Source organism: Pelodiscus sinensis, chromosome 4 (assembly GCF_049634645.1).
Source record: "Pelodiscus sinensis isolate JC-2024 chromosome 4, ASM4963464v1, whole genome shotgun sequence".
NCBI lineage: Eukaryota > Metazoa > Chordata > Testudines > Trionychidae > Pelodiscus > Pelodiscus sinensis.
The window spans coordinates 86,903,116-86,918,449 of record NC_134714.1 but is presented as its reverse complement, the minus strand read 5'-3'; the positions used below and the strand labels follow the sequence as shown (position 1 = coordinate 86,918,449).

At 40.2% G+C, this 15,334-nt stretch overlaps 1 protein-coding gene across 2 annotated transcripts; it reads right to left on the bottom strand.

The window, feature by feature from the left end:
• Positions 1-402: 402 nt before the first annotated feature.
• LMO2 (LIM domain only 2) lies at positions 403-8,788 on the bottom strand. 2 transcript variants are annotated; one of them, XM_006127309.4, is made up of 5 exons: positions 8,544-8,788; positions 8,154-8,332; positions 3,783-3,998; positions 1,185-1,353; positions 403-766 (listed from the first exon to the last, which is right to left on the bottom strand). In XM_006127309.4, exons 2-5 carry the CDS (start codon positions 8,315-8,317, stop codon positions 710-712), a joined length of 606 nt encoding a protein of 201 aa, XP_006127371.1. In that variant the 5' UTR covers positions 8,318-8,332; positions 8,544-8,788; the 3' UTR covers positions 403-709. The 2 variants fall into 2 exon arrangements, with proteins under 2 accessions (XP_006127371.1, XP_006127372.2); XM_006127310.4 differs by lacking the exon at positions 8,544-8,788 and having other exon boundaries at positions 403-1,353; positions 8,154-8,209.
• Positions 8,789-15,334: the final 6,546 nt, after the last annotated feature.

Genomic DNA, 15,334 nt, shown 5'->3' with positions numbered 1-15,334 from the left:
ATCTGCAGATGAGAACATCAGGTCCAAACATGTTCTTAGGAGACCCTTGTCCTTCATGGACTCTGTTGGGTTCAGACATCCTCTGGCTTTGTTAGCCCAACAATGATTTTCTTTGCTTTGCAGTCAGCTCTGGGACATTCACTGTCCCACATCACTTCTTGCCTTCTCTTTCCTCAGGAAGAGCCACATAAAATTCACTCAGAGCAACCTGGGTTCTTATGTCACTTCCTTAGACTAGGGCACATCCCTGTGGAATATGTGCTTGAGTGGATTGATAATCAACTGTACACCAGACATAGCCAAATGCAGACCTGGTGCAAATAAATGAAATAAACAAGAGCAATGCAAAAGCAAACTCACATCCAAACAATTGTACATTATCAAAAGAAATAACAACACTCAAACGTTCTGTAGTTTTTATTAAAGCATTCAGGTTCTTGCTACACACAACAAATATTTCATTGATATAATCTAAATTAATAAAATAGTTTAACAACTCTTTAGATTTATATTTGTATAGAAATTATCTGTGAAGCATCTCACCTTCAAACAGTGCCACTGAACGATTCATCAGAATTTATTGAAAATTGTTTGGGGCTAGTGGTTGCACTTTTCATTTTCAGGGGAAGAGGGGGAGAGTTCCATGCAAAAAAAAAAAAAAATTCTCTCCTGCACGAAGCTTAAGACTTTGGAGACTCTGACTGATTCTTCATCTCCAACATCCTTTCTTATGTCTACATTGGGAACTATTGTCTAAACAGAGTAACTAGAAAAGACAGGAAGAAAAAAAATCAATTGCACAATCCTAGCGTGCGAGTGTCAAAGTCATAATGTTTCTTTACACAAGTGGCTACTGCATTTCCAGTTATGAGACTCCATTATCACATTGTATTTGTTCCCCACACTCATCTACATGTCAGTTATTGTCAGTACGCCTTTGTTAATAGAAGTCAGTCTATTTGCTATTGCTTGTAGTTTAGATTCCATGTAGCACTGCCTGAAAAGGACCTACACTGAAGTCTTTCCCTCCCAGCTTAGACAAAGCACATAGTCTGCGTGATTATCTCCTCACTGCAGCTATGCATTCGTGCCACCCATGAGATACCTCTTGAGGACTATGAGGCACATCCTGGCTATATCATCCCATTTATCTTAGTCCACTCATAGATGTCCTGCTCACATACTATGTCTGAGTTGATGAGGAGGTATCTATCGCCGACACAAAAATGTTTTTGGCAAGCAGCACATTTGAAGCATTCCAGGTGGTACACTTTGTCCTTCACTCGCATAGTCATCTCATAGGCCCGGATTCGCTTGTCACAGGAAGCACAAAGGCCATCTTGGCCAAAGAGTCTAAAACAACAACAACAACGAGTTATGTAAAGCTTCCTTTGAGAAAAAGATGGGAGGGGGCAGAGGGAAAGAGAGATAGAACAGAAACAAAAGAAGTACAAAACAAACTTTTTGCCATGATTAACAGTGCATTATAAAGATATGTACAGGGTTAAATATTTGCTTGATGAAATCCAACAAGCAGGGACACTTTCCAGCATCAAGAGCTGCAGTGGTGACCTGTCAAAAACCCAAGGGCATCATCTATTTTTTCAAAGAATATACTTGCTTTTTGTGATCAAAGTAAGGACCTCATTCTGAAATGTGATGAGCAACTTCAATCAGATCTGAACCTTTCTAGATCAGATCATGAATTAAAACCCTAATACTTGCTTTCACTTGTATCTTCACTTGACATTTCCTACTGATTGATAAATCTTGCTATGGTTCAGTTTAGTCCCCACTACGCTACAAGGATTCTGCAGGATTTTAAAGATTCTGCAGGGTATCTGAGTTTCCTTTAAACTCAAATGTTTCTCTACCCATAAAATCAGTTCTGCTAGGTTTCAAGAGCTAGATTCTATGACCTTCTGAAATCAATTTTAGCCCAAAGGATTTCCTGATCTGGATTGCTCTTTATACCTTATTAACAAACCCTACTGAGAGCATCATTATTTGACTGTCTATTGAAAGGACCCTCTACTGCATGTGCTACACGTTTATCCCTCTCACAAAAGTTCTACTGCTTTCAGCTGTAACATTAAGATCTATTCAGCTATGTGGCATAATGTAATGTCATCTCTACTGTAGGCCACAGCTTGCAGAGTTCATAAACCCTATAATTAATACATAAGCAAGAACATATTTTTAATAAAAAGGGAGAATTCAGAAATATTCTTTGTCTGAAATATTTGCTTCTGTGCTTAACTGCTTTGCCACATTAATTTTAGAACTAGCAAGTCCATTTCCTGCATTTTTACTGTGTTTATCATAGGCTGTGCCTGCTTCAAATAACTTGCTAGGTTTGAAAGAGAAAAAACGTAGACGCAGATCTCTGAAGAGAAAGAAATAATTTCTTTTGTCCACCAGGAGATGTCACTGTTCACTTCTGCATAACAAAAGATCTAGTCTTATCAGTTTATATAAAGATTGTGAATTCCTTCATTTCTGAAAACTCTCGTTGTACAGAAAACATATTAGTTTTGTTCTCATAAGCGGGGCTATTCTTTCATTACAAAGTTAATGAATATGTGTCACGCACACACAAGACTGGACCATTGTTAGAAAGCTTCATATAATGGATATATACAGTCTAAGCCACTATAGGTCGAACCCTCGGGACCTGATGAGAGAATGTGCTGAGCCATGGGAGGTCAATATTGTCTAGAAGCATTACCAACACTTCCACTGCTTAGTGGAAGTTTCTACTTAATCCATTCCACCAGCTCCTAGAGCACAAAGCATACATTACAATAAATGATCTATAAGGAGCACAGCAAAAATGAATACATTTAGTTTTAATTAGGAACACGCCAGTTCTTTGTTATCAAGTTATTACGGAAATAATATATTAAACTTTAACTTATCTGATTTTTCAAATTTATACATGGAAAAATGGGCCAGGATCTACTAATGCAAAAACTGTAACAGATGCTTAGAGGATCAGATTCAGGAAGCCACAAAGCAAATGCTTAAGTCCATTTATTCAGGACAGTGGTTAGGCATGTGCTTAACTTTATGCATGTGCTTAAATTCAATTGATTTCAAGTTCTCCTGAACTAGGCCTCAGTGAAAAAAAAACTTAAAAAACAACGAATAGTCATAAGTATTATAATAACATCTAAATGTAAACAGAATAGTGCCTTTCAGCCTGACAGATTCTAGAGAACTTTAAAGATTGAGGGAACCTGAACGGGAAATTACTTCTTGTAATGTGATAGCCATTCCATGTTTTTCCATAAACCATCACCTAGAGCTGATGTCACATTCCCTGTATCCCTTCCTTTTTTATTTTTCTTTTCTTTTCAACCATCTGATGAAGTGAGTTGTATCTCATGAAAGCCTATGCCCTAGTGGCCTACTACATTTGTTAATCTTTAAAGTGACAATGGACATCTTGCAGAAGTACAACTCCTCTAACAACATGCTGGGACATTGGCTCATCACTCAGAGGAAAGAACAGCATTCATTCTTCAACACCTTCTCAAGGTGTCCCAATGCAAATGTGAACACAGCTCAGCTCCGCTTCGCTTCCCTGATCAGGACAACCACTATGACTAACCTCAGCATTTAGATTTTAGGGCTAAATTATTGAATATAAACTTCTAATAGATTCTTGTGCTGCAATATCATTAGGGTCCTACCTTCATTCTAAAAATCATAAATAAACCCGAAATTACAGAAAGAAGGCAAATTAGGATAGGCTAGTGTAGGGTAGAGAGGCTCTGTACCTGAGATAGTCCCTCCTGCAGAGTTTCCTGCCCAATTTATAGTACAATCGTCTCCCCACCTCTCCAAGCCTGCATCCACACAGGTCACAGCTGAGGCAGTCCTCGTGCCAGTACTGATCGATGGCTTTCAGGAAATAACGGTCCCCAATGTTCTGCTGGCAACCTCCACATGTCAGCAGTGAAGGGGGGATTTGGAGTACTTCATCAACTGGCTCCCTGAGAGAATGAAACAATTGTTGTAGAAGGGAAACCCTTTAAAATTAACCAATCAAGCCAAAAAAAAAAAAAAAAAAAAACCGAGTTGATTGCCTAATTAGAACAGGAATTATGGCCAGATTATTCTCCCATTGAAGCCAATGGCATCCCCCTTCATTTCCTTATCGTCAAAGCATGCAGGAGTAGGCTTTTCTTTTGTTTTAAAATATAACTGCCTAATATTTAAGAAATCACCAAAGGCGGCAAAAACGTTGCTAATTATTTGTTTTTCCTTGTGAAAGGTCTTAGGAGGAAACATGGCAATCTGTACAACACCTCCAGCCATTCATTGCAGTAAGCACATTTAAGGTGTTATAAATGAATAGTCTGTATATGTGTACTACTGCCCTCTACTGGTGAGCATAAAAATCTCCCAACTATGAGTCATAGTCACCACACAGCTATAACATAAATAAGATTGTCCTTTAATGAACGAGGTAAGGGACTATGATTTTGGAGCAAGAGGGTTTGGATTTGCTGTCTCAGTGATGTTCTGAATGTGCTTCTCTATATGCTGATCACAACCTAATGACAACAATTAAATCCTGGGATTTTTATAGTACTCTTTTATTTATTGTATTGTATTTTAAAGTAGTTCCCTTTTGCCCATAGCAAAATGTAGCAATATTGTACCATTCCTACCATGAAAGGGATAGCTTACATGCTGTTTTTCAATAAGACTAGTAAGTTTATCAGTAAGCATTTAAAAGTGACACTCATCAAACTGTATGAACCCTATGAGTTATCTCTACATTGATGAAGGCCCTAAATCACATTGTAAAACAATTACACTTTTAAAAAAATACACTCCTTCTGGGCTCGGTCTCTGGGCTCGACCTCATTCTGCACAACTGCTGCAATCGGTGGGAATGCTGCCTTAAAGAAGGCTGCAGGTTTGGGATATATATATTAAGAGTCTTCAAGAATTGTTGCACGGATTTAAACGTCTTCTAAGGAAGGTAAATTTGAAGGAAAGCCTGAGATGATATCTAGTTGAATAGTATTAAAAACAAATAAATACAAAAGGCGTCTCTCTGGCCTCATGGAAGTTTTGCTCTTGAGTTCAGCTGGTCCAGAATTTTGACCAATGTTATTACAATATGTGTGTCTGTGTGTGTGAACACAACCAGGAGCCTGGCTCTGATCTGACCTACACTGGTTTTATACCACACTTGCTTTAAGGAGTTATGCCTCTTTTATACACATGGGATGAGAAGAAACTCTGGTCTCAAATTTGTATTTGTGGTAGTAACTTAAGTGTCCTTTTGCACCAAATATTCATTCACAGTACTTTGTTCATATACCAGTATGAGACTGCATCATTTTAAACAAGAAAAAGAAGGGATGCGTCTCCTAACACAGGAGATAAAGCCATTGTTTGCCGCAAATACACTTTAATAGTCTGGTTGTTGCCTGTTTGTACCACTTTGGAAATTCTATCAGAAACTACCAGCAAAAATGTTTTAAAATTGTTTACGTGCTTAATCCTGCAATGTGCTGAGCACCCTGGCTTTGGTCCAGCAAAATCTGTGGAAATAGGACTCCACTGAACTAGACTTTTAAGCACATGGGCCAAAGGGTCTAATGCCTAGCTGCTTTGAATTTAACTACTCAGATGCACATGCTTAAGTGCATTCCTGAACCAGAGCTAGGGCACTCAACACCTGACATAATCTAGTTCAATATTCTTAAGTACCTTATTCAGTTATTGATTTCACAATCTGTGGGCAATTTGTTTTTATTACATACCACAACTGGACTGGTGAGGACAGACTGTAACTACACTGATAGAAATCTGGCTGTTTAGCGTTCCAACAGGCCATAGAAACTAACATTTTTCTACCACCTTTACTTACTGGAAAAACAATTTCCTTGTCAAAAGTTACTTTCATATGTCTCTGAAAACAGTGCTCCAAAACTTCTGTCCTAATGAGTGCAGCTTTACTTAGGCAAAATCTCCCTCTGACTTCAATCTTAAAACAGCATCTACTCTTACTTCCATATTCACTTCACGGTTTATATTGCTGTGTCCTAACATTCTTATGACTTGCGATCCAACGCCTACCAGACCTCTCTACACACAGTCTTGTCAGTAAGTCAGTGGGAGTTTCTACATACAGATGATCAGACCCTAGATTTTCAAAGCATACACCTCTATGCTCTATGCTTTGCAAGCACTGCTACTCGCAGTACCAACCAATTACATATATAACTATAAAGGAATGCATGCTGTTTCCGTGAGGCTGGCTTGAAAACATCAATGCATTAAATAACACATAAGCCAAATAATATAAACAGGGCATTATATCCATAGAACAAAACACTGTGTTTATCTGCAGCAAATACTACAAGTCCATAAGAATATTTTGAGGATACAAGGAAATAAGGAAGCAGCTTTTTCACAATTAATGAATCCCTTCTTTTGTGAGTGCAGATGTTCATATAGATGCATACATGCACCCATATTTTATATTGTTAAATTGTCCTTTTTCATGACCGATCAGGATCGATGGGTTGGTTATTTCAAAGCCTAAGTCAGGCATAGTCTCACACTGTGGCAGATGCGGTCTTGAGCTACCTTCCGACCCTGCTGGAACCTATGATTCTATGTTTATTTTGAACAGAATTTCGGTTTCATGCATTAGCTTTTTTATGTGCTTGGATTTCATAGCCAGCTGTTATTCACTAGAACATAAAGCAAATAAATAAATATTGCGACTACTGTGTAGTTGAAATCTTTAAAAAAAATTACCTAGAAGTTAAATTACAATTTCTTAAAATCAATGGGAAATGAGAAAAATGGTAACAAATGCAAAATGTCTGATATGACGTATTAACTGCCTTGGATCATGAGTTAGTTATGTTTTACATGCCTTAGATGAGGGCTTCAGAAGACAACATTTTAATGACTTAAAGGAAACAAATTAAAAATTAATTATGTTTATAGGCGGAAATAAAATTTAAGTTTTACATTGAAAACCAGGATTTTACAAGTGTTTTTCCTTATTGTATTATCACAGTGCCACTGAGACACAGACAAGTGTAGTGCACCTAATGCTGTTCTTGAGACGCAGAGCCCAGGAATTCAGTGGAATGACACGGTGCATTGTGTAGCTGAGTTCACACTCCTCTTGCAACTAAATGCCAGCATTCAAGTACAAACGGATGGCTGCAGGAAATCTACTGAAAGAGCCAGATCGTAATGCTACAATCAGTTATTGAATTTATGTAACCTCTTCCACAAAGGTAGTAAGTAAGAACAAATTTCTTCTCCCACACCTTCTGTGTATCAATTCTTTATGCATTTGTGATCTCCCTCCCCCACACCATCATTATAATCTCTTGAAAGTTTCAAACTGACTTGTAGTATGAAAATGTGGAAGTTGTACACCATCAGATAACAGCTTTGACCTTTTGGTCTAGTCAGCTAGTTGGGCAGATTAAACAGGGAGCAGAGCCTGAAAACAAGTTAAGCTTTGGAAAGTATTATGCACCCCATATCTCTGAATCACTCTCATCAGCATCACTGCATCTCAAGAACAGAGGGGGAGTGTGAAGGGGATTGTTAGATTTTTTTCAAACGAGAGGTTTATCCTGGCAGGTATTTCACAAAACCTGACAAATCTGATGAATCTATAATCTGGTTTCAACTCAAAATGGGGAACTGATGTCTCTGGGCTCGTGCTGCCATCCACATGAGTAGCACACTGATATCTACACAGCTTGCCTCCTCCAGCAGCAACTCAATGAAATCTACCAACCCTCCCCTTTGCATGCACCAGAGTGACACTCTCTACCAAATCCACCCAGGCTGTAATATTACAAGGGCAGCAGTGTATGGAAGGGGGCAAGCGGTGGTTGTGCTTAGGACTTTATTGCACGCAGGAATATTATTTCGAAGGTAAAAGCAGCCCTGGCATATGTCTAAACCACCTTCCCCCAGAAGAAGATCTCCAAAGCGCCTTCCTAGAACTGGCACTTACCCAAAATAGCAACAACAATGATCACAATGAAGGACTCTGGAAGCTCATAAAGTCCTTTCCCAGCCCGTGTGTTGGAGAAGCTCAAGAGCCATCAAAAGGCAGAGGGGGCTAGGAAAGAAAAAAGGCCACTTACTCGGAAGGATCGAGGCTTTTCCTCTCGATGGCTGATGACATTGGCAGGGCTTTCTCCTTTGTAGTGTGTCTGTGGTAGGATCTGCCCCCTCTGCCCCTTACAAAGGCTGTCTGCTCCTGATGCTTTCTCACCAGCTGAGTTTCCCCTCCGCCCCCCAATGACATTCACAGGATTTCCTCCTGTAACACCAAAGAGAGAAAGAAATACGGGCTGCTGCTCCTGCTGCTGCTGCTGCCGCCGGGCTGTGTCTCCGCAAGGCTGACCCTTAGGATCTAACCTCCCATCCTCGCAATGCTCCTCCTGTTTGCTGCGTGGCAGGGCAGCCCCAGCTGCAGCTGCTGTTCCGATCGCGGATGGAAATAGACCCTTTCAGCTGTCACTGCTGCTTACCCTGGAGTCCCCTGTGCTAATTGCTCGGCGTATGCTTTCTGGCTGGACAGCTCTGCTCATGCCCTACCCTGAGAGAGGGTGCCTCTGCCGCAGATGCAGAGATCAGCAGCATCATTATTATTATTTAGCTCAGCCCCGAGTCTCTGGTTTCATTTCCTTTTTCCTGATCACGATTCAAATACAATAGAAGGAAATCACACTTAAAGAGACAGCTGCCCGTTTCTGAACTGGACTCCTGGGGATTTAGCAATACAAACAGCAGCATCACGACTGAGTTGGCTTCTTAAAGGGCCAGGCGGGCGCTCGCCACGGAGCCAGTGCTGGGAGCTGACGTTGCATTTTTGCAGCCCAGTGCAATTTAAGATTATGTTACAGTTTTGCAGTGAGCTGAGCACGCAGACATGCAGCCTGAGAATGGTCTTCTGGGCGTGTATCAAGTACCCAGGACCATTGTTAGGCTACGTCTATACTGCACAGTTATTTCAGAATAAGCTATTTCGGAATAGTTGTTCTGAAATAGCTTATTTCGAAATAGCACGTCTACACAGTACAGAAGCCTCAAAATTAGTCAGTGGCAGGCTTCCCTAATATAGAGGTGCTATCTCAATTTAGAGCCCAAGGAGGAATAACTTAGAATGGCCCCGGTGAGGGGCTATTTCGAAATAGCAGAAGTGGAGCGTCTACACACGCCTTATTTCGAAATAAGTATTTCGGAATAGGCGTTATTCTTCGTAGAATGAGGATTACAGAAGTCAGAATAAGCCATCTGTTATTTTGAAATTATTTTGAAATAACGGAATGGCTGTGTAGATGCTCACATAGTTATTTCGGAGTAACGGTTGTTATTCCAAAATAACTTCCCTGTGCAGACACACCCTGACTGGCATCCTAGCCACAAATATTCCCAAGAGCACAATAGGATAATGGTGTCTCTCTCTGATCAGTGCTTTGGGATCCAAAAACAAACACCATTCTAGCCTATCACTGCTGTTATCTACTTAGCTATCTGAGCCAGCTAGGTCCAGCTAAGCTGTGTCCCTCTCTCTATTTCTTTTCTTCTACAGTTTGATAGTCATGGGCATCAGCAAAATTGATCCTCGTCTAGTTCACGATAGGCAATATAACACATTTATACCTCATTGCTATTTGCTGTTAATTAGCGAGGAAAGCTCTGGAGCAGGAGGTTATTGATCAGTAATGAATCACATAAACGCTAGAGCTGGGAAAGGCCTGTGTGAACCTGTCAGCTCTCTCCCCTGCCATTTGTCAGTCCTCATCCTTTGCTCTCTCACAAGGTAGGTTGATCCTCTCTATAGTGCATCCTGGAGCAGAGTGATTTACACGAAGTAGAATTAAACCTGCTACTGCAGTTACAGCATGTTGCCTTCCTCTGAAGTATTAGGTACTGGCCACTGCTGGAGGCAGGGCACGGGATTAGATGGACCATCTGTTCCAGTAATTGTGATGTAAAAAGATCAGAAATAAAGTCTGAGTGAAGAATGAGAGAAATAATTCACTTATATTTTTATTTCCATTTCAGGAATATATTTAGTCTGTTTTTGTTACCCCAGTCTCATTTTATTAACCCCCAATCCAGTTCTTTGGTCACTGGAGCAATAACACCAGAGAAATATTAAGGGTTTGGTCCAAAATCCAGTGAAGTCAGCTGAAAAATTCCTGTTGACTTCCATGGGGATTGGATCAGGCCCTACCAAACCTTTGAAGCCACCACGGGATCAGTAGGAAAAACCCATACTTTTTGTTTAAATTTACTGTGTCCAATATATTTTAATGTATTATACAGTATGATATGTTCATAAGCCAACATTTTTTACTAAAGGTAAAAGCACGTAGCTTTCATCCACAGGATAGAATGGTGTGATAAATATTTCATGTCAGATATATTTACTCTATGATCAGGAGCAAAAAAGTAAACCTTCTAGAAAGACAGAATACTTGAGCTACAGAAAGACAGAATAATTAAACTGTTGGGGACTATATTAAGATGGCTTGAAGGATTAGTAACTGAATTTTAAGATGAACCAAGGATAAATATAAGGGCTTCAAACATTTATTTAAAAAGGAATAAAAAGCAAAATACCAAGGCTTCCATCCTGCCAGGAATGGAGCCCGGCTACTGACCTCAAGTTAGACCACCTCTGGCCAGGCTGCAGTAGCCAGTAGCCAATCATGCCAGTGTAGACGTAGCCTATGAGTATGTCTTTTAACTAACTATGCCTTAGTTTCCCCATCTGTAAAATGCTTACCTCCCTCAGTGTAATTCCAGGTTAATTTAGGGCCAGCATGAGGCATGTGTAGTTGGTTCCCCTGCATGTGGCCCCACATATTATTATTGGTCCTGCTGTAGGCTCTGTTCTCATGTATTGGAGATTTCAACAATTTATTTGATTACATATTAAAACAAAAGATTAAAAATTCAATTTATAGTAAAATACCTGTGTACATTCATGTGTTTTGTAGAAGTAAAATCTACGTTATGACATATACAAATAAGATCAAAATATGCATCTCCATTTTAAACCAAGTGCCATAATGAAGGCTGTAATATAGAAATATGTTCGTGTGTCATACACAGTGGACTAATGTCTTTTTTGGCAATTTTGAGTGGGTTAATATGTATAGGCCCTGTTCCTTTCCATATATTCAAACTAGGTCTCACAAATAATCATGCTGGCTGCCAAACAGCAAAGGCTCAAAGTAGTCAATGAAACACTCCATGTACTTAAATGGAAGCATGCGCTTAGGCGTGGCTGGACTGGGTGAAACTGAAAGAAATTTAATATTTTACAATAAACATATTAGTCCAAATTCTGCCCTCAGTTAACTTTATGCAATTGCTAGGACCTTGATAAAATGCCAGTCAGTGGGGATGTATAGGAGTAACTGAGAATGCAATTTAGCCTACTGTATTTTATTATTCTCTACATACTAGAGTGCATTTGCACCTTCCTGTGTCTTGCATTTGGTACTTTTTACCCATTAGCAGGTTGTATAACTTCATAGCTTTTTTAAAAATAAACCATGGATTGGTTGTGAAAATAAATTTATCACTGCATCTGTGACGTAAAATGTTCTAGATGGGATTGCTCTGAAGCACTGCTTATGGAAATTCCAACCAGACAAATCCTGCAGTCGGGGGCATTCCCATCCGTGCAAGACACTTCTTCCTGCCAGTTTGTCTTCAGCCACGGCGCTGCCTGCAAAGTAGCCTCCTTTTAGTTTAGCACTGCTAAGAGGCCACTGATCTTGGTCAGACCTCCTCAGACCACGCCTGGAGCTGGCTTCCAAGCAAAGGAGGCTCACTGAAGTAAATGACCGCACCTAATGTGCTTCAAGTTAAGCATGTGCTTATGGATTTTGCTGGAGGAGGCAAGAGTATTTGTTGGAGGATGGATAGCTCAGTGGTTTGAGCATTGGCCTGCTAAACCCAGCATTGTGAGTTCAGTCCTTGTGGAGGCCATTTGGGGTAAAAATTCATCAGGGATGGTACTTAGTCCTGCTGTGAAGGCAGGGGACTGGACTCAATGACCTTTAGGTCCCTAATTTTAACGGAACTGGAAACTTTAGCACCTTGCAGGAATCTCTCCCACCTGGAAATGGCAGAACAAGGTTCAAAGCATCTGGTTAATAGGCAAAGAAGTTGAATCAGGCTACATATGCATTTCGAGTACAGAGTTTGACTCAGGCTTTCAGATCCTGGGCAAAATGCCTAAAGAAGATGATATGCTTAGCTGCTTAAGTAGACAACTTGTGAAAGTGCTGAAGCCAGGTGCTACATGATTATTACAGATACTAGCTCTCTGCAAGTCTAAAGAAAAAAATGATGACCACCAAAAGAAGAAGCTCTCTCAATCTCCTTATTCTCCATGGAAGTAAGGTGCCAGCAGGAGGTAGGGTTGAGAGAACTGTGTACAGAGGAAAAAGCAGATCACTTCTCTGATGTGTAAGATAACAGATGTTGGTTTCACTGTGCCTGGTGAGAGAGTGCTTGAACTCCATCTAAATAAAACAAACAGCAATCAGGAAATACTGCACAAGGATTAAAGTCATTGTGGTACCTTAAATAGGCTGCACTACAAAGACACAACGTAACATTAGGCTCCATGTGGCAGGTGTAATTTCAAGCTAAACTAAAAGGAGGTCATTTTGCAGATAGCACAGTGGCTGAAGACAAACTGTCAGGAAGAAGTGTCCTGCACTGATGGGCATGCCCTTGACTGCAGGATTTGTCTGAGTGGAATTTCCATAAGCAGTGCTTAATTTGTGCTAGGTGCCAGGCTTGTCAGGGCTGAGCTCTGATGCCTGTAGGCTTGGCGGAAAGCCCCTACACCTCTGGGCTTGCTGTGTCAATAATGTAAATAAAAATATTGCTTGAGCCTCCACATCTCTTTCATAACAAATTAAGCACAGGCCATTAGCATCTAAAATAAGTGCCTTTCCCTGAACTTTCAGTGGCAGGATTCAAGACCAAGTCCCAGTGGATTAACAGACTTAAAAGCTAAGTGAGAAAGTTCTCACCATCCTAATTAAGAACTGATTTTCTAGCAGCTGTATTAGGGTGAGGAAAATGCACATAGAAAAGTAGTGGATTTTGTGAGACAACTCAGTTTTTTCTTCCCAGGTTTGTAGATGATAGATACTGGTTCTGCACAGTGAAACTGGTAATCTTCATATGAGGACAGTATACTACTGGGCAGAGCACAAGTTTTGGAATCAGGATGGGCCTCCCTCTCCCCTCTCCACACTATGGCTGTGTATAGACTGGCAAGTTTTTCCGCAAAAGCAACTGCAACTGCTTTTGCAGAAAAACTTGCCAGCTGTCTAAACTGGCCGCTTGAATTTCTGCAAGAACACTGACGATCTCATGTAAGATTGTCAGTGTTCTTGCAGAAATACTATGCTGCTCCTGTTCAGGAAAAAGCCCTCTTGCGCAAATGCTTTTGCGCAAGAGGGCCAGTGTAGACAACGCGGTATTGTTTTGCACAAAAAAGCCCCGATGGCGAAAATGGCGATCGGGGCTTTCTTGCGCAAAACCGCGTCTAGATTGGCACAGACGCTTTTCCGCAAAAAGTGCTTTTGTGGAAAAGCGTCTGTGCCAATCTAGACGCTCTTTTCTGCAAATGCTTTTAACGGAAAAACGTTTCCGTTAAAAGCATTTGCGGAAAATCATGCCAGTCTAGACGTAGCCTATGAGTATGTCTTTTAACCAACTATGCCTTAGTTTCCCCATCTGTAAAATGCTTACCTCCCTCAGTGGAATTCCAGGTTAATTTAGGGCCAGCATGAGGCATGTGTAGTTGGTTCCCCTGCAATATTATTATTGGCCCTGCTGTAGGCTCTGTTCTCATGTATTGGAGATTTCAACAATTTATTTGATTACATATTAAAACAAAAGATTAAAAATTCAATTTATAGTAAAATACCTGTGTACATTCATGTGTTTTGTAGAAGTAAAATCTACGTTATGACATATACAAATAAGATCAAAATATGCATCTCCATTTTAAACCAAGTGCCATAATGAAGGCTGTAATATAGAAATATGTTCGTGTGTCATACACAGTGGACTAATGTCTTTTTTGGAATTTTGAGTGGGTTAATATGTATAGGCCCTGTTCCTTTCCATATATTCAAACTAGGTCTCACAAATAATCATGCTGGCCCTGGGTTAATTAATTCATTTTTATCTCCATACAAGGAATGCTACAACAGTACAGAGTTTTATTAATTGCTAGAAACTGCTGTGCCTACGTTTCCTGCATGGGGACTAACAGGCAAGTATCATTTTAGTATAATCTGTTCTTGTCACTGTATCTTTCTCTAGAAGGCCATGTTTTCCACGGGTGTTTAACATAGCTTTTCATAATCATTGATTGCTTGGAAATCATGAACGATGAGTGTTGGTTTCAATTAACTTTCTTTAAGATGGATGAGCCTGTAGATTTGCTCTTGAAGCGAGGCCTAGATCAAATCCAATGTTGCAGGTTGTATATATCATACAGAATGTGTGCACTAAAGGGCTGTGAATAAATTGGCTCGCTACATCAGCATATTTCTCAACAAGAGCTTTTTATGCAATGTTTCACAGCTCCTGTGGAACAGCATCATCCAAGCAAAGAGCTACATTTGTTCAATTCCCAAAGGTGGCACCCCCTGTTGGAGCCCTCATTATCCTTGTTTTTTATCTCGCTTTATGCCAGGTACTAGGACTCCCTCTTGTACTAAAGGAGCTCAGCCCAGCCAGACGGTAGCATTATTTTAAGGCTGACTGTATCTGAGCATTTCCCATAGATTGCATTTCTGATCATACCTGTTTATAGATGCAAAGGCTGAGAACTAAATCTGTTTCTTTCAGCTGTAATGGATGAAAATCATTTTGCTTTCCCCTTAAAGTGTAGTTAATGAGCCATTGATGCAAGAATAGAATCTCATTGACTGTGTGGTGGATTAGTTGCTAGCCCTCCTGCCATTACATCAGAAAGGTTAAAAATCAAAACCATGTCTAGTGGTTAGGACATGATTGCAAAGTTGTATGCATGCTTGTGTACAATTTCACCATTAGGATGTGCAGGGATTTGGATGTCAGGACTCCGGGCTTCCATTATTGATTCTGTCACTGTTTTGCTATGTGACTTTGAAAAATCACCTCACTTTTTTACTTTAGTTTGCCTATCTGCAAAATGGGTGAATCAGGACTTTTATACATTGTGGCTGTGTCTAGACTGGCAAGTTTTTCCGCAAAATCATCCGTTTTTGCGGAAAAACTTGCC